This window comes from Rutidosis leptorrhynchoides, chromosome 5, assembly GCF_046630445.1.
Source record: "Rutidosis leptorrhynchoides isolate AG116_Rl617_1_P2 chromosome 5, CSIRO_AGI_Rlap_v1, whole genome shotgun sequence".
NCBI lineage: Eukaryota > Viridiplantae > Streptophyta > Magnoliopsida > Asterales > Asteraceae > Rutidosis > Rutidosis leptorrhynchoides.
The window spans coordinates 412,757,456-412,777,556 of NC_092337.1; the positions used below are offsets into that span (position 1 = coordinate 412,757,456).

The 20,101-nt window shown below is 31.9% G+C and overlaps 2 protein-coding genes across 2 annotated transcripts; one reads left to right on the forward strand and one right to left on the reverse strand.

Annotated features, from left to right (window-relative positions):
- Positions 1-9,535: 9,535 nt before the first annotated feature.
- On the forward strand, positions 9,536-10,166 carry LOC139849941 (uncharacterized). Its single transcript, XM_071839550.1, has 2 exons — positions 9,536-9,638; positions 9,730-10,166. The coding sequence occupies exons 1-2, from the start codon at positions 9,536-9,538 to the stop codon at positions 10,164-10,166; spliced, it is 540 nt and encodes a 179-aa protein (XP_071695651.1).
- Positions 10,167-15,315: 5,149 nt separating this feature from the next.
- On the reverse strand, positions 15,316-18,084 carry LOC139849942 (uncharacterized). Its single transcript, XM_071839551.1, has one exon. It carries the CDS (start codon positions 18,082-18,084, stop codon positions 15,316-15,318), a length of 2,769 nt encoding a protein of 922 aa, XP_071695652.1.
- Between the last annotated feature and the right edge of the window lie 2,017 nt (positions 18,085-20,101).

Here is a 20,101-nt window from a genome sequence, read left to right on the forward strand (position 1 = left end):
ATATTACTAAATTATAATTTAACTTATAATTAAACTTGTAATTACTTTTAAATATATTTATATTACAATTTATATTATATACTATATGACTACATCTATTGAATATTTATTATTTATATATTTTATAAATACTTCAATATAGAAATCCTTTATATCTTATAACTATATAGATTTATAATAATATCATATATCTATTTATATATATTTATTTTTATAACAACTTAATTATTTTGTTTGTTATCTTACATTTTTAATTCTAATTGATGAATGTATACATTTTATTTATTATATAATATTGATTCGTGAATCGTCGGGAATAGTCAGAGGTCAAATGTATACATGAATACAGTTCAAAGTTTTTGAGACTTCATTATTACAGACTTTGCTTATCGTGTCGGTTTCAGCTGAAGATCAAGTTTAAATTTGGTCAGAAATTCCCGGGTCATCACAGTACCTACCCGTTAAAGAAATTTCGTCCCGAAATTTGAGTGAGGTCGTCAAAGCTAACATTAAAAATATTTTCATGACGAATTTGAGCTGATAAATTGAATTTTATTACTGTTGAGTAATATGGATAAGATAATTCGATTACTCGAAGAGTACAAGTGAAGCTATTACCAAATAGTGAAATGAGAAAGACATGTTTCATCACAACTTTTGACTAATCATGGTTGATTTCCGGAATTCAAGGAATTTAAAGAAAATCTTCGAAATTTAAAAGATTTGATTCTTCGGCGAAAAAGGAAATGAAGATCTCTATAAATAAATACGGTGATCTGCCTCGATTACTCTGTCTGATATTTCCATTAAAAATTAAGCTCTTCCGCTCCATTATTTTCACCATTCCTATACTTTCTTTCTTAGTTCATACATCCAAAAGATTTTGAAAATGCTTAATCCAGTTCTAATCCTTGATATTTTTCTAATTATCATTTCTGTCATCCTTCTTTTCAATCTTTCACCAGAAAAATCTGTTTACTTCTACTATTACCTTAGGGTGATACTATTCTTAATTATACCGTATCTTTATATTGCTATTCGTATTAATATCCATGATTTGTAACCTCCGTGTTGTTATTGGGCTTTATATTTTCTCTTATATTTTATATCTCTTTGCCTTTTTATTATCCTCTCGACCTCTATTAAAGCGAGCAACGGTCCAGAATTCGTAAGTACGGAGTTTCGAATGAACTTAATGTTCTTACCAAGAAAGAACGAAATCGTACGATTTGATTTGTCAAATTATTAGAATCATTGAGAATAGAACTATCAAGAATATACTTTCTTGATATGTTCAGAAGTTAAGCGGAATGAAAGAGTCATGTAACATGGCACATGATGACGTTATGATCTGTGAATCATCATGTCCCATTAGAAACTCAGCATGAATTACTGTAATATAATCACGTTGATCAAGTGTCATTATATTATACTAACTCATGCATCAGTTCCCAACATTACTTCAATAACATTCATATTTTAAGCTCGAAAGTTTACAGAATATAGAAACTAACAGTTTCTATATGATGTAACACTGATAGCACGAAGAGATTAATGATTTCAGATAAGAATAGTTATGAAAATATCTTCAAAATTATGGAGGATATTTATAATGAAAGATACGATGATATCTTGGAATTTCTAATATCGAAGGATGGTGAAGAAAATATTTTCGCAAGAGTTTGGAGTCAGAAGCAAGGTATTCGCTAAAGATTTTATCAGAAACAGAATCATCAGGATTCTTAATGTACAAGTTTAGTCCTTGTGATTTGTTCAGAGACTCCTTCGTAGTTTGCTCAATCAGTTTTTCAGTTTCAAACTTTTTCTGAGCTTTGCCAACATACAATTCTTTATCATCAACTTTTGGCTGTTGAGGTCGTTTACAGTTTTTGTTGCTTCATTCAACTTTTTAAAACTCAGAGCATTAATTCACAGACTGGGTGCTTTTCAGAATTTCAGAATGGAAGATCATAGTTTTTAAGAGATAAATGTTATATGGATACATATAACTGTTGATGTGGAAACGTTGCGAGACTCACAATACAGATTTGCTGATTCCCGGTAAATGGTATGGTAATCCTTGTTACAAGATGTGGATGAGTACATGATGAGACTTCAATAGATAAATATAGTGATTTGTCGGAGAGATTTAAGCCAAGGAGCAACGGGTTTGCTGGTACGTCTGCTGACAATATGGTGGGATATAAAAGGTTCTCCGGTAACAACAAAAGAGCACGCATATATATCAAGATTATAATAAGGCTAATCCAAATGAAAATCGAAGTTGACTTGTTGGAGCTGTGACAAAATTGGCTAATCTGGAAGGGAATTTCAAAGTGATTTTCGGTAATAGCAATGCCAAAGGAGCTAGCAGAGATACGTGTTAAACATTTACTCAGGTTCCAAGTATTTTCAGGTGCATAACTATATGCATCAATCTTTTCTTCCGTAGATGAAGTGCGGTTGATTCATCCTCTCGATTGAGGTGTTTTCAAGAATTATGAAAGGTTTAAACGCGGATTGTAATTGTCAAGATACAAATGAGGTTTAAGATGAAATCAAGTGGCAAACTTGAAGAATTGTTTAGTTTCATATGTTATAATCAATATTTTAATTCATTTTAATTGTCCAATGTCGACAGTCCATAGTTGATAGTCCACAGTAACAGTCCAATAATTCATATATAGTTTAATATATAATATTCGAATTTAATTAATACGTATCGTGACCCGTGTACATGTCTCAGACTCGATCACAACTCAAAGTATATATATTATTGTAGAATCAACCTCAACCCTGTATAGCGAACTCGATCATTACAGCATATAGAGTGTCTATGGTTATTCAAAATAATATATATATATATGCGTCGATATGATATGTCAAAATCTTGTATACGTGTCCCGATAATTAAAGTGCGTAAAATAAATAACAGAAATTAAATAACGATAAATAAATTGCGAGAATATAAATTGCGATAATTAAATTGCGATAAATAAAATGTAATCAGTTAGCTAGGAACAGTTAGCGTGGATTCTTAAAAAAATTCTTCTCATAGTTAAATTGTTTGTTTCTAACAAATTTTATTTTGTCAAATGTTTTCTTCATTGTGCCACTTGTTGGATTCTGATAGGTCAAAATCCAAATATGAAATTGAATGAAAATGGTTATTCTGCGATGAACGGATTCGTATCTCTGTTGATGTAAGTAGGAGAGTAAATGAATATTGAATCAGATTCGAAGAATGTACACTGTAATTTATTAATGTGAAATCTAAATATTCCTCGGGTATTACGTACCCGTTAAAATATTTTCACCATTAACAGTTTGTCAATAAAACTTTTAATTACAATCTTTATGAAAACATACATATACATATATTTTCTTCAGACGTAATTATGGATTTAATGAGTCAATTTGATATTAAGCTCATCATATTTACGGCTAGAATTAGAGTACATAATCTCTAAAACATTAGAGATTACATAATCGCTATGAAGGACGAAGATAGTTTATGTAGAACGATTCGTAGAACGATTCGTAGAACGATGATTACGCTTGAGGTATAGATTGCGAGGTTGAGACGTGTGATGATGTTGTTGTTGTTAGTACTGGTTATGCTGCTGGTGCTGCTGATGGTGGTACTGTTGCTGTCGATGCTACAAGTGTTGTTGGTGCTGAGGTTGGTGATGATGTTGGTGTAGTAAGTATAGCTTGTAGATCACGCACCATTCTTGTCAGGGTTTCTATCCTACCCTCTATCATTTCTATCCATCCACTCATCTGATTCGATAGATCTTGATTATCAATTCAAAGTTCCCTAACTTCTTCTAATATTCCCCTTCGATTGGTATTCGGAAGTAGAGGTTGGATATTTTCTGAGATTGCAGTAATGCGACCTTCGAGGTGGAAAACTTTAGCAAGAAGGGTGAATACAGTGTTGCGCATAGGTTCACCGGTGAGTACATCATTTTCTCCGATGTTAGGAGGTAAGTTTGGTTCGTGGTAGGGTTCGCCTTCTTCATTTCTCCATCGAGTGAGTAAATCTCGGACCCACCCCCATCTCCTCCAGAAAAAAAAATAGCTAAACGGTGGAGACACTTTGGGTTCATTGACTTCGGAGTCTACTTCAATACGCATCTCGAAATTGCTTCCGGAACTAATGGAATCCAAGCTAGGTGTAGGATCCATCTCTTATGATCAGTTAGAGGATTTTCGATATAAAATGATTTTCGGTTATCGGATAATATTCTAATTATACAGAATATCTAATATAGTACAGAAGATCCCATAGATTACGGAGGAAATTAAGGAAATGTGACAGATAAAGTCTACAGTAATAGATACGCTAAGATATGGATTTGTCCATACACTATTCATGCAATCAATGCAGTAAGATGTGTCTAGACTAGGAATGATAAGCAGGTAATTTCCTAAGGATGATAAGTAGATGATTTTTGACGCGAAATGATAAGTAAAACTTTTGACATGCAGACATGGTCGAAGTCCAGACTCATTAATGCATCTAAGCAACTATCAGTTAGACACACTAATGCAAGACCTGGTTCGCTAAGACCACCGCTCTGATACCAACTTTAATGACCCGTCCTAATTCATCTGGACGAATACATTACATTTAGTTGCATCGCGAGGTACTTGACCTCTATATGATACATTTTACAAACATTGCATTCGTTTTTAAAAGACACACTTTCTTTACATCGAAAGTTGACGGCATGCATACCATTTCCTAATGTATCCAACTATAATTGACTTAGCAATAATCTTGATTTACTCAACAACTCGAATGCAACGTCTTTTGAAATATGTCATGAATGACTCCAAGTAATATCCCTAAAATGAGCAAATGCACAGCGGAAGGTTTCTTTCATACCTGAGAATAAACATGTTTTAAAGTGTCAACCAAAAGGCTGGTGAGTTCATTAGTTTAACATAAATAATTATTTCCATCATTTTAATAGACCACAAGATTTTCATTTCACATAAATATACGTCCCGTGCATAGAGACAAAAATATCATTCATATGGATTGAACACCTGGTAACCGACATTAACAAGATGCATATAAGAATATCCCCTATCATTCCGGGAAATCCTTCGGATATGATAAAAACAACATCGAAGTACTAAAGCATCCGGTACTTTGGATGGGGTTCGTTAGGCCCAATAGATCTATCTTTAGAATTCGCGTCAATTAGTAGATCGGTTTACTAATTCTTAGGTTACCAAGCAAAAAGGGCATATTCGGCTTCGATCATTCAACCATATAATGTAGTTTCGATTACTTGTGTCTATTTCGTAAAACATTTATAAAAACAGCGCATGTATTCTCAGCCCAAAAATATAAAGGATAAAAAGGCAAATGAAACTCACCTAATGTATTTTGTAGTAAAAATACATATGACTATATTGAACAATGCAGGGTTGGCCTTTGAATTCACGAACCTATATCATTTGTATATTTATTAATAAACATAATTGAAATAGAACAATATATATATATATATATATATATATATATATATATATATATATATATATATATATATATATATATATATATATAAATTTATTAGTTGTATACTTTTTATATTAATAATATATATGTTTCATATATTCATTTTGTTATATAAGATATTAATTTTCGTTATGTTATATGTATTAAATATTTTTAACACATATATATACATATCATTTGTATTTTAATAATTGTATTTATAATAAAACCAAAATAATATTAATAGTGGTAGAAATGGTAGTAATTATGATACTTAATATTACTAATGAGATAATAATATTAATAATTCTATTAATGTTAATAATAATGATATTAGTAATTATATTTGTAAAATATTATTAATGTTAATAATAATGATATTAGTAATTATATTTGTAAAATATTAATTTTTCTGTTAATAATAGTTATGTTACCTATTTTAGTAATTTACATAATAATACTCGTGATAATGCAAATAATAATACTTATGTTAATATTAACAATTCTATTATTTATAAAAAGGTACTAATACTAATATTTACAAAAATAATAATAATTTGTATTATTTTCACAATAAAAAATCAAAAATAATTATAATTATGATGATAATACTCATTTTAATGATAATAATATGTAATTGAAATATTATAGTAATACAAATAATTAACTTAACCCTAATAATAATAATAACCATATTGATAATGATAATCATTTCTATAATAATAATTTTAAATATGATGATAATACTAATATTTAATGATAATCATAATAAATTGTAACATGATAGTTATAATAATACCTAACTTAATAATAATATATATTTTTGCAATTATAATCATAATAATAATAATTACTACTTGTATTGGTAATGAGTATAACACTTATACTAATTTTAATACCAACAATAATAATAAAAATAATAATAATCAGAATATTAATAATTATAATTATAATAATAATAATATTAATGAAATAAAAATAATAATAATAATAAGATTACTACCTCAAAGTAAAGGCTTTAAAAAAAATGTTGCCATAGCCCGGGCTCGAACCCCCGACCTCTCGTTCGCCCGCTAACGCCCTTAACCAATGCTCCGTTTGTGTTTATCTGTTCTAATCTATCTTTTTATTAAAAAAAAGTCGTATATCTTTGTGTTCCCTTTTCATCCCTTCCTCTCAAACTTGAATTCGACCAGGGATAAATTCAAATCCACCAATGAATTACTAATCTTAATTTAGGCTTTATGATTAAACCGAAAACAGCTGATTGAGTAATTGAGTTTATTTAAAACAGATAAAGAAAATAATAATAATTAAAGGCTGTAACAGCCCATCGAAGAACACAATGACTCTCATGACCAATTTCAAATTTTTGGACGTTTTAGACAAAGATTCTTACATGAATTGGTTTCTAAATTGTTCCCTGAAACTTTCTATACCTTCAATAGAGCCAGAAACATAAACACAATCTCTAATTTGATCAAAGAACGATCGGTTGACTTTTAAAAATCAAAACTTTGACCTTGAAATTCAGATTCAATAAGAAGAATTGGAAGATAATCTTTTGCAGGTAGTTTACTTAAATGATTCCTAACAGTTCCACATTTATAGATTTTTAAATAAAGCTCGAATTCGAATTTTGACTAAAATCTTCAAGAACAATGATACGGGACTATTTTTCTTGGTTTTTGTTTTTAAGAATTCGAGTTGCAGATGAATGTTAGATAGAATGTAAGTGTACAAAGGTTATAGAAATCTAAATGGATTAATTGATGTGGACATGTAACAATATCAGACAGAAGGTACACAAATCTCTCTCAATATGAATTAATCAGTAAAAAATTAAAATAAATTGAAAAGTGAAACAGATCGATAACTGATTTTGGATTGCTCTGTGGACTGAAATCAACATTTACATAATTTATTAGACAAATTAAGCGGATATATAGGGATGCAAGCAGTATTTGATTCCTTTATGATTCTACATATATATATAGTTGATATTTATAATTATTAAATATATATATATTTATTAATAATAATAATATATTTTTTATTCCAAAAATAATAATAATAATATCATTATTAAATATAATGATAATTATTGATAATAATGTTAATAATGATGTTAATAACAATAATATCAAGATGATACTTATTATAATAAAAGTAATAATAATAATATCAATAATTATAAATAATTTTAAATAAAAGATAATTATTCATAATAATAATAATTACGGTAGTAACTAAAATTATAATTTTACTACTATTTATAATATTAATAATGATAACAATAATATTATTAATACTGATATAAATAATGATTATTAATGATAAAGGTAATAATAATATCTAATGATAATACAAATAATATTTAGGATAAAACAGGTTATACATATCAAATTTCATATCTACATAATGTCTATAATATATCGAATACTGATATTAGTTATTAATATTAGTAGTCATAATAATGAAGTAATAATATTACTAAATTATAATTTAACTTATAATTAAACTTGTAATTACTTTTAAATATAGTTATATTACAATTTATATTATATACTATATGACTACATCTATTGAATATTTATTATTTATATATTTTATAAATACTTCAATATAGAAATCCTTTATATCTTATAACTATATAGATTTATAATAATATCATATATCTATTTATATATATTTATTTTTATAACAACTTAATTATTTTGTTTGTTATCTTACATTTTTAATTCTAATTGATGAATGTATACATTTTATTTATTATATAATATTGATTCGTGAATCGTCGGGAATAGTCAGAGGTCAAATGTATACATGAATACAGTTCAAAGTTTTTGAGACTTCATTATTACAGACTTTGCTTATCGTGTCGGTTTCAGATGAAGATCAAGTTTAAATTTGGTCAAAAATTCCCGGGTCATCACAAAGGGTGGAATGAGCGAGACTAAAACCGAATGAACCGAACTAGGAAGCGAAAGACACGACGACATAATAGAAAAAGCGCACCGGTAAATTTCAGCCAAAACAGCGGCATCAACACCAATTCTTGCTGAAAACCGAGAACAAATAGGAAACGGAAAGCATGGTGATTAGGAGGAAACAAAAGAAAAGAAAATAGGTAGAAAATGCTGAAACAACGAAATCCTTCCAGATATGAAAAAAATACCATTTTGAAATAAAAAAAAGATCACCGGTACATAGATCCAGGAAAAATAACACTACTGAAAAAACTCTGCCGCTCAGTCCCGCAGCCGGAAATGAACGACAACCCAACAATAAACCGACCACTAACTGACCACTAACCTGAAATGGACGCAGAACTCCAAAAGTAATTCGACTCCTGCGCACATTAGAGGTAAAGTTACCGGAAAAAGAACCCCGGTGACATAGCCACCGCCAGAGAGTGGAATGCACTTAAAGAACTAGATGCACTCGTCGTCTGCCTCGCGAAAACAAGAAAAAGGAAGCCGAACGAAATTACGAAACTCCAGCTAAAAGACAGAGAAAGTGAAATAACCTAACGCCGAGAGGAGGAAGACCGATGAACGAAAAGATAAACACCACCAGAACTAACAACCACCATCGGAGATAGTACAACTACCGTCAGAGAGTGAGGGGAGAAAAAAAGGACAGAAAAACCCTCCTGGCGCTGGCGAGATGCCGATGACAGAAATTAACCCGGTTCAACATATTATATAATAATCTAAAATCATTAACATTTATATAAGTTGTTAGACCACCGAGTGTCGTTGCAATTTTTCGCCTTTATACTAAATCGACGTCGAGGACAGTTGAGAAATCGACACCAAGCGTCCCTGGCCGACGTCGATTTCTCACCCTCGGCAAATCAACGTTGGCTTTGAAGGTTTTAAACAATTTTTTTTTTTTTTTTTTTTTTTTGAAAAAATATTTACTAGCTATATATGCAATGTATCCCATTTATTTTAAACAAAAGCAAGCCCTCTCAATATATTATATTGTATACGTTCGTAATTTTATTAAATAATGTCATCATCATTTTCTTCCAAAGATGAATATGAATTAATGGCGTTAGACGATGATTCTGAAGATGACAATCTAAGTTCAATTGCTACATTATATTCTCTTTGTTACATAAGTCGTGAACATTATGCGGCTCATGACCGATTTATAGTGATTATTTTGTAGAAAATTGTAAGTATACTTCTGACAATTTCAAGCGAAGATTTTAGATGAAACGACGCGTTTTTCTCAGAATTATGGATGGTTTCATCAAAGACGCGACGCAAAAGGCGATTTGAGTATTAGTACCGAATTAAAAATCACATCGGGTTTAGGTCAACTGGCATACGGTAGTACACCAGATGCGCTGGATAAGTATTTGCAAATTTCGGAACGAGTTTCACGAGAAACTCGACAAAATTTCGCAAAGTGCATAATTGATTTGTATGCAATTGTGTACATGAGAGAGCATGCACATCATGACATTGTACGTTTGTACGACGCTCATGAAAGACTTCGTGGATTTCCGGGAATATTGGAGAGCATTGATTGTATGCATTGGGCATGGGCAAAATGTCCAAAGGCGTGGAGAGGCGAATATACCCGAGGTGATCATGGCTACCCAACTATAATGCTTGAAGCCGTTCTCGTATAATAATTGGATATGACATGTTTACTTTGGTGTAGCGGGCTCAAACGACGACATAAAAGTTTTAAACAATAGTAATTTGTTCATCTCAATGCTTAACAAGGAGATTCCATACATTCCTTGTATTGTAACGGCGTAGAGTACATAAGAGAGTACTATTTAGCTGACGGTATTACCCAACGTGGTCGTCATTCGTGAATCGTATTCAAGTGTAGTTGATCCAAAGCGTGCTTATTTTTCAAAGAAACAAGCTAGTGCTTGTAAGGACACCGAGAGGACTTTCCAAATTCTACCAGGTCTGTGGCATATTCTTCAACAACCTGTAAGGGTTTACGAGGTGAATATTATGAGAAGACTCGAGTATTGTTGCATCATATTACACAACATGATTGTTAAAAACAAGTCATAACATATATGAACCAGTTCAAAATATGTAGCGCACTTGGATCGATAGGTGTTCATCTCACGATCGAAGAAATAAGGAACTACGTGGTCGAGAAGCACACGAAACATTACGGTTTTATTTGGTTGAGCATTTGTGGTGTTTTCGAGAATAAATATTTTTTATGAAATTTAATTTATTTATTATGAACTGTATTTTTTGTATTATGAGTGTTTTTTGAAGTTTAAATTGTTCATTTTAAATATTATTTTTAAACTAAAATGAATTAAATAAAGATAGATAATTAAAGTAAATAAATACAGTAAAATTGAAGACTGAAAATAGACACAGAAGAACATTAGACGTTGAACGCGGAAGGACGTCTTCAATTTTTTAGCACAATCAATCAATTTCAATGTTTAAAATGATCACTGGAAATGGGACGGAAATGGGACAGTAAACGACACCTTTCATTACGTAAAGTTGAAAACTTACCAAGATAGTGTGACACGTAAGTACACAGATAACAAACACCTATCACAAAAAGACAAACTCTGCATTTTCTGTTAACTCACAACGGACGCTGATCTCATCAAATTGTACCCATTTTTCAAATTACAACATATACGATACACGATAAGATTAAAGCTTGTGTATATTTTTATATAATAAATAATATAAATACTCCGTATCTATATGACTAATGGATCGTAAAAACCACCGATCCTCGTGTCATAAATTCATATAGATTCCAATAACAATTCATATACCATCATCATCATCATCATCTATATATATGTACATAATCTAATTAATATAATCTCTTTAATTCCATAACTGTTCTAAATATTATTAGACAACTAATTAAAATTATTATTGGTATTGCCAATGGTTACCATATTGAACGAGGTAACACTGGCTCGAATTTTGACATGCATAACGTAACAAATTCCCGGCAGTAACTTTTTGTTTTACTGGTGGCTTTATCATCTGTTGGATACAATGATTCGTAGCAGCCATCCGAGATCTCGGGAGAGGAGATTTTGGTGACGAAATTGGGGATGATTTCTTAGAAAGAAACGCTTTAATTTTGAGAATTGGTGAAGATTGCACGCTAACCGTTCGATCATATTCCTGAATGAGATTAGCGAGATCTTCATTGGAGGTGATTGAAACTAGCGTGTCCAAGTCTTCTGTTGGCAATTGACACCTTAGAGTTACTGGAGTACCACAAAGTTCTTCAAGCTTCACAAGTAATTCTGTAATATAAATGATATTATTTGTGATTAGAGGAAGTATTAATTTTACATTTTCTTAAAAAAAAAAAGTGATACAACAAAATTAATACTCCGTCCCAAAATAAATTGTTAACATTTCATGATCTTTCGTTAAAACTTAGATTTCAGATATCTATATAATATTTAATAAAAATTATATCAACGATAACATATCAAATCGAAACTATTTATATAAATTTTATCAAATATTATATAATATAAATAAAAATATCTAAAGTCAAAATATCAAAATAATATCAAAATAAGTATCTTGAAAAGTCAAACTAAAAACTAATTTTGAGACGGAGAAAGTAATACTTAAATTTTGAGTTAATGAGTTTGTTATAGGTGGGTGGTGATATGTACACAATCTTTTTTTCTTCGTACACAATCGAATCTAATTTTTTAACTATAATACCCTTCCATGTTTAAGAGGTGTGATTAAATTTAAGATGAGGAAAGGATAGTATAGTCCAAATATTTAATTTGGTTGTTAATGAAGAAAAAAAAGGTTATGTACATGTTACCACCACCTATAACAAACTGACTCTTTTAAACATGGAAGGGTATTATAGTTAAAAAATTAGATTTGGTTGTGTATGAAGGAAAAAATGTTGTGTACATATCATTATCCTTTGTTATACGAGAAGGTAAAATGTAAACAAACAATCACTGTTTTATTACGCGAAAGAGACTCGTTTATCTAAAAGGTAATTAAAAGGTAAAATCGATTTAGGAGTACTAACCGGAGAAAGAGAGGGAGCAGTTAAAGGAGAGAACTCGAGTTTCGCCACCGTAGTAACGGAGTTTGCCATCGTGAAAACGAGGGAGAATTTTACCACCATAACTACAAACAAATTTGATAGTTGTGTTGGTTTTGGTTTTAGGGTTGCTAATAGAAGGTCTTGCCATTTTTAAAAGTTGAAAAAATAGGATTTTTTTTTTTTTTTTTTTGGTTGCTTCTTGAAGGTTAAAGAGGGAGCTATTGGTGCCACATTATTTATAGAACAGAAGTATAGATGTCGACCTTGTTAAAGGTTCCATGATAGATGCTGTTTAGGTGAGGTGAGGTGGGGCATAGTCTGTTTGTTGTTGTTCCGGGTAATCGGGTATGGGTCTTCGGATTCTTGCTTTCGTGTGCATTTTGTGAGGGACAATTGAAAAGATATTATTACTCCTATGTTTGAGTATCATGTCGGCCAATGACTGACTATGATTTAAGGTTCGCGACTGTTTCCGAGTTTCTTTAACGAAAGAAAATAAACTAAAGTGAAAAGAAATGAAAAAGAAAGAATGAAGATATTCTCAATTTGATTTGATCGAATTCGTATAAAAATGAATATTAACACCTTGCGTTCATATAGACCGACTCTTTTACTACGGAGTATAACTTTGTATCTGTATCTGTAGCTATATTATTTTTTTGGTATTTCTTTTACAACGGCAACTCATGCACCCTATAATATTTCATAAATAATGTCATAAACATGACTCGAATTCACGAACTTAAAGTCAGAGAAATTTGTCGATAATGCTATGTCAAAGGCCCTTTAATTTCTTTTAGTATTTTGGGATATGAGTAAAATTAAAACTCATGTTTAATGCTACTACACGACATATAAATGCAATTTTTAATATCAATTATTTTGTGATGTTCATAAATAAAATAAATTGGTATGAATTTATTCAAAAAATACCGCTTTGATTAGTGAAAACGCCATCCGAGAACACTTAGTGTCCAAGTCTCATTGATACTCGTATCATTTTACATCATCACACCATAAGAGCACCAAGTGTTTTTCAGTATCTTGCTGATTACTGAATGGTGACTGACTGTTAAAAACAAACATTGGTGATAAAGTGATGAAGTCGTTCCGTGTCAGTTTTAAGTATTTTACAGAGAGAGAAAATATTTATTATTTATACTTATTTATTTATATATTTTTTTAGTTAATTTATTTTAGTTAATTTATTCATTTTATTGTTAATTTATATTAAAAATAACACACTTAAAATAATATAAATTTAAACTGCGAGTACATAAGTTGCTAAAATACGATTACATAATTTCTTAAATTCGATTACATAATTAAAATTACGAGTACACAATAAAATAAACTCCTAAAATACTAAATGTTCCATGAAATTACTAGTCAGTATAGTATCTGTCATCGGAACTATTCGTATGCTTATAGAAAAGATAATAATTGACAAGATTGAATTCAAGATACATATTAATTTTGGTCTCTTTTATCTTGACTTTCCCTACGATTTCATACCTCTTTTCGGATAGTCAAGATATTCAAATCTTTGCGTGTTGTCGCTGAAATACAAAACTTCCGTGTTGTCGCTGAAATACAAAACTTCCGTGTAGAGAGAAGGTACTTCGTTTTCAAGTAACACATACAATGTCGATAACTCAACGTCACGGACATTTATATCATCAAACGATTGTTTTCGAGCCATTCGCGTACACCTTTTTCTTTGAGTCAAATTCACCACTAACATAAACGTCGATTGCTATGATATCGTTGTTGGATTGAGACAATGTTTATTTGATAATCAAAGGAAATTATTGAAATTTGAAATCGGTTTATGAGAGAAATAGTGTATAACTTTTTGAAATGGTGTGTAAAATGTTAAATGGTTAGTAGTATTTATAATAATATAAAAAATAATAACAAATATGTTGGCTTCAATGATTGTAAAATTCGAAATTGAACCTCCCATTTCATTCAAAACCACCGCTGCTTGGGCGACCCTTGTGATCGAAAATGCCGAACTGACGTCAATACGGTGTCGGCCGATCATCAATCACCGCTAACGCTGAAATAGAAGTGGATACCGATTGCTAAAATCACAAAAACCCTATATTCATACTGTATCTTAACGTTTTATTCATCAGAGAGATCGACCTATACAATACAGAATGACACTTGTAAATGTAGGCTGTCTAGGTGTCACCCCTTTTGTCGTGATTCACATCACACGTGTCCTCTTTACATTGCAATTTCTCGGTGTTTCTACATTCATGAAGACTTGAAATGTTAACCACCCATTTTCTGTTGCTAACATTCGACCATTCAAAAGTTTTTTGTTTTCTTTCAGATTTTCAGTTATGCTTTCATTTAGCTTTTCACATGTTATGTTTCTTCTTTTTATGTTATCAACACTTGTACCACTCTCCATATATTAAGTGAAAAAGTGAAGACAATATATGTATATTTTCCAAAAGATGAGGAATTGAGGACCTAAAAGTAATAATCTTGTACAATAATCTTCTAAATATTCTAGCAATATACTAACTCATTCTAATTTTATTGTTTACTATTTTTTTTTTTTTTTTTTTTTTTTTGAAAGGCAAGATAATTTTATTCACTTAAAATGTGATTACAAGCCACCCCAATTAAGACGGGGCGAAACACGAAACAATTACAAGAACAAAAACACGAATGGTGGTTGCGGAGAAAGCACACCACCACCTATATACAAAATCTTATGCCAACTTTAAATACACACTAGGATCATTGACCCAAGAAAGCCACTCGATTTTTCTCTTCTTTGATATCCTATTCGCGATCCACTCGAACGACATGATTTGCAATTCGTTAAACGCAGCTAATGTGTTCCAACATTTCCCCCGAAACACTTTATTGTTCCTATTTTTCCAAATTAAGTAAGCACAGACCCACTCAACCGCTTGCCAAATTCTTTTCCCTATTCTCGAACATGGAGTCGTGGTGTTTCCACGTAGGATCTCGGCCATGCTAAGGTTGGAAACATGACCTAAACCCCACCATGAATACACACGCTTCCAAAGATCCAAGGCGTGATTGCAAAAAACCAATGTATGTTCGATTGATTCCAAGCAATCGTCACAAAGTGGACACCTTAAACTATGTAGATCTACTCCCCGTTTATCAAGTTCGACCAAGGTAGGAAGGCGCCTCTGAACCGCTCGCCATACAAATAACTCAATCTTTTTGGGTACCAAATTATTCCGCATCGTTTCTAAGTTGTTTACCGAGATATCCATAGCCTGAGTTTCGATCAGACCACATAAATCTTTTACCTTGAAAAACCCGTCAGCATGCATCCATTTTACAACCGAACACCCCTGATCCACGAAGCTGTACGCCGAAATCAGACTGCATAACGTGTCGAGCTCATCCTTTGTTCTGCCTTGAGGATCACGCAGCCAACTCCAGCTGAACAGCACCTGTTTGTCTCGAACCTCCACCCGATCTTTGATCCTCGCCTCTTTGTTGTCTTCGAGTTGATAAAGTCTTGGAAAGGCACACCTAAGTTTGTTCCCATTTAACCATAACCCGTCCCAAAAAGAGACTGCCGAATCTGATCCAACTTGTTGTACAAAAGAGTTCACGAAGGAGACACCTGTATCTTCAATATCATGACCTGTCAGAATAATAGAACGCCAAGTGCTTGGTTTTAAGGCGCGAATTTCTTCACGCCCTAACTCCAAACCCCCATATAAGCCATAGATGCTTCGAATAATTCTAACCCAAAGGGAATTAGGTTCGGAGAAAAATCTCCACCACCACTTCCCTAGTAAGGCTAGATTTTTGTGTTTTAGTAACCCAATATTTAGCCCCCCAAGTTCGTAAGAACAAACCACATTTACCCATTTAACCCACGAAAGTTTGGGCCCCGAATCGGACCCACCCCAAAAGAACACACGCCTCACACTCTCAAGTAATTTCAAAACACTCGCCGGAGCGCGAAAGAGTGAGAAGAAGTACAATGGTAAACTCGAGAGGATCGATTTGATTAGGACTAGCCGACCACCAAACGACAACTTACGCATTTTCCAACTTGACAACCGAGCCTTAATTTTATCAATAACCGGGTTCCAACTATGTGATTTTCGCATATTTGCACCAATTGGAAGCCCGAGGTATGTGAAAGGTAATGCACCAACTTGACAATTTAGACCTTGAGCCATGTTCCGTATGGAATTCTCTCCAACACCAATACCATACAAAAAACTTTTATGAAAATTGACTTTCAAGCCCGAAACTAGTTCAAAACATTTAAGTAGGTTTTGAAGACTATGAGCGTTTTCACGATTCCAAGCTCCTACAAAAATCGTGTCATCGGCGTATTGAAGATGAGAGACTGTCACATTATCACGCCCCACTTTGATACCTTCGTAAAGTCCTCTATCTAGAGCCGATTTTACAAGTATGTTCAAACCTTCCGCTGCAAGGATAAAAAGAAATGGCGATAACGGATCACCTTGTCGAATCCCACGTCCTAAGGCAAATTCTTTAGTAGGCGACCCGTTAACAAGTACCGAGATAGAAGCCGAGTTCAGACACGCAAATATCCATTTCCTCCACCTATCACCGAATCCCATACATTTCATAACGTCCATCAAGAAATTCCAATTAATACAATCAAACGCCTTTTCGAAGTCAACTTTAAATAGGAGTCCTTTTTGTTTGGAATTTTTAAGAAAGTTGATCGTTTCATTCACAATTAAAGCGCCATCGAGTATAAATCTACCTTTTATGAACGCGCTTTGCTCACTACCTACAAGCTTCGGGATACACTTCTTCAACCGGTTGGAAAGGATCTTTGCAATTATTTTATAATAGCTCCCAATAAGGCTAATAGGTCGGAAGTCGTTAAGCCCCGATGGATTCGAAACTTTTGGGATAAGGGTAACGAATGAAGCATTACAACCACGTGAGAATTCGCCCCGATTCCAGAACCATGTTACAGCCTCAATTAGCTCCCCTTTAATAAGTTCCCAAAATTCTTTGAAAAAACGAAGATTAAACCCGTCAGGTCCGGGGGCCTTCGAACTTCCACACTCAAAAACCGCATACCTGATTTCTTCTTCACCGAAAGCAGCCTCAATTTCTTCAGCATGCTGTTGTGATATCGACGGGTAGATCAGGTCTTCCATAGAGGGCCTGTCGGAATCTGTCTCTTGGAACCTGAGTTCGAAGTGCTTGCATACTTCGTCTTTGATTAAGGAAGGCGTATCAATCCAAATTCCATTAACGTTCAATCCTCTAATATTACATTTGTTATAGTTCCTTCGAATAAACGAGTGAAAAAATTTGGAATTCTCATCTCCCTCTACAAACCATTTAATTCTCGACTTTTGTTTGAGCATGTCACTTTTTAGTTTCTCCTTCTCAATCCAACTCTTCCTACTTTCTTTCCATACTAGCAACTCACTGTCTACCAAACTTCGAGACTCTGCAATTTTCTCTATGTCATTTGCCTTTTCCATTAACCCCTTAATCTCTTCATCCAATTTATTGAATTTATTGTTTACTATTTCATATTTCAATGTTAGAAATTAGTTGTTCACTTTTCATAAATAGATAAAAATATTGTAACAACGTTCTTTATTCTCTTAATTTAACATGTAGAATGAAAATATCGATGAAAAATAAATGATACAACTAAAAAGTTAAAAAATATACGTGTCAATCATTTTTTCTTAAATTAATACATTAGTAATAGATTTAGAACGAATGTAGTATTAGACATAAGTCAATGTCAATGTCAATGTTTTGTTAACGATTCCAATCCCTTTTCCTTTTATTATTATTCTATAACAATAATAATAATAATTTAATCTATAATTCTAATTCTATTCTATATTCTACGTATTTCTTTTCTTTTCTATTCTCTATCTATCTTCTATCTATTCTACATAATTATTAATATTATTAATTATTAATATTATTAATACTTATATATTAATATTAATACTAGTATTAATATTAATATTAATATAAATACTTTATATACTAAAAGTGGTGGCCGTTTGCGTCGTTTCAGTTATATCGAATTGTGTTTTGAGTTTGCTTTCACATTACAAACAGTCACTCAACTTCGACTATATTTACATAACGGCCCCTCAAGTTTACACTTTTTCAAGAGTAAAAATGTAAATATATAATTTTATTAAAATAAAAGAAACTAACTTCACCCGAATTTATAACGGGCTCTATCTTCTCGTTCGGTACGAGTTAAATTTTTCCGAGACCACTGTTCAACTCGAAAAAATCTTGCGAACCAAACGGGACTAACTATACGCAAAACGGACACTTCTCAAAAAACGCTAAACATAACGACAACCCGTATCTTCCCGCTTGCCGCGAGTTAAATTTTTTCGACATGAGTGTCATACTCGAAATATTTTATGAACAAAACGATAAAAGGTACGTTTGAAACGGACACTTTTTAAAAAACGCTAAAAACAACGACAATCCGTATCTTCCTGCTCGCCGCGAGTTATATTTTTCCCCAGCACCGTCAGGCTCGAAATAATTTTATCAACAAAACGAAATTAACTACGCTCGAACCAGACATATTTTAAAAAAACAGTAAAGACGACAACACCAACAACGGCGCTTACCATATGGGTCGTTTTCCCTTCTGTAAATATATAAAGCTACGTTAAATATGAATACGCAGGCCGAAAGCCCCTACCGCATCGCGCGGGCCAGACCCGAACTAGTTTAATAATATAATATAAATACATGGAGTTAGCTAATTCCGAAAACTTGGCAACCGGAGATAGTCATGTCCACAAGTTTTTACTCATAGACGTATGATATATAACTACATACATTTTGAACCAACCACATATGAATATAGATATTTTTGTTTGTCTCAAACTAATAAACCGATATGATAATATACACACACATGCCACTAACCAATTACAAACAATTCAAAATCAACTTTTATACTTATTTTGATTAAAATTACAAACCTTTATGGTTTATAATCGAAACCGAACGGAATTCGATTTTCAGTTTAGTTTATGAATTTAACTCCGGTTTAGATTTTGAATCTTAATCTAGTTTTAATTTAGGTATTTTGCTATTATTTCAAATAATTTAATTCGAACATAATAAATTGAAAAAACATAAAAGTTATAATTGATAAACACTTCAGATATCAACAACATATCTTAGTTCAAATGGATTTGAATCCAATAAAGGAAACAAAGGCCGTGCCACTTTTATGAGCTTAGGTTTACTTCTTAATTGATTGGTTCAGCGCTAATGACATCATAATGGTTCACAATTCAGTGCTAAAATATTCAAAGTTTAAACATTTTACTTAACTATTAAACACCTACATTTTTTTATTTTTTTTTGCATGTAACACGATAAAAAAAGTAAATTTAGCCAGTTCATATCATTTGTTGAAAATGATTATCAAACAATTTATTTCAATTTAGAATCAAGTTTATTCAGAAACTTTAAATTATTCAGATTATAAAACAT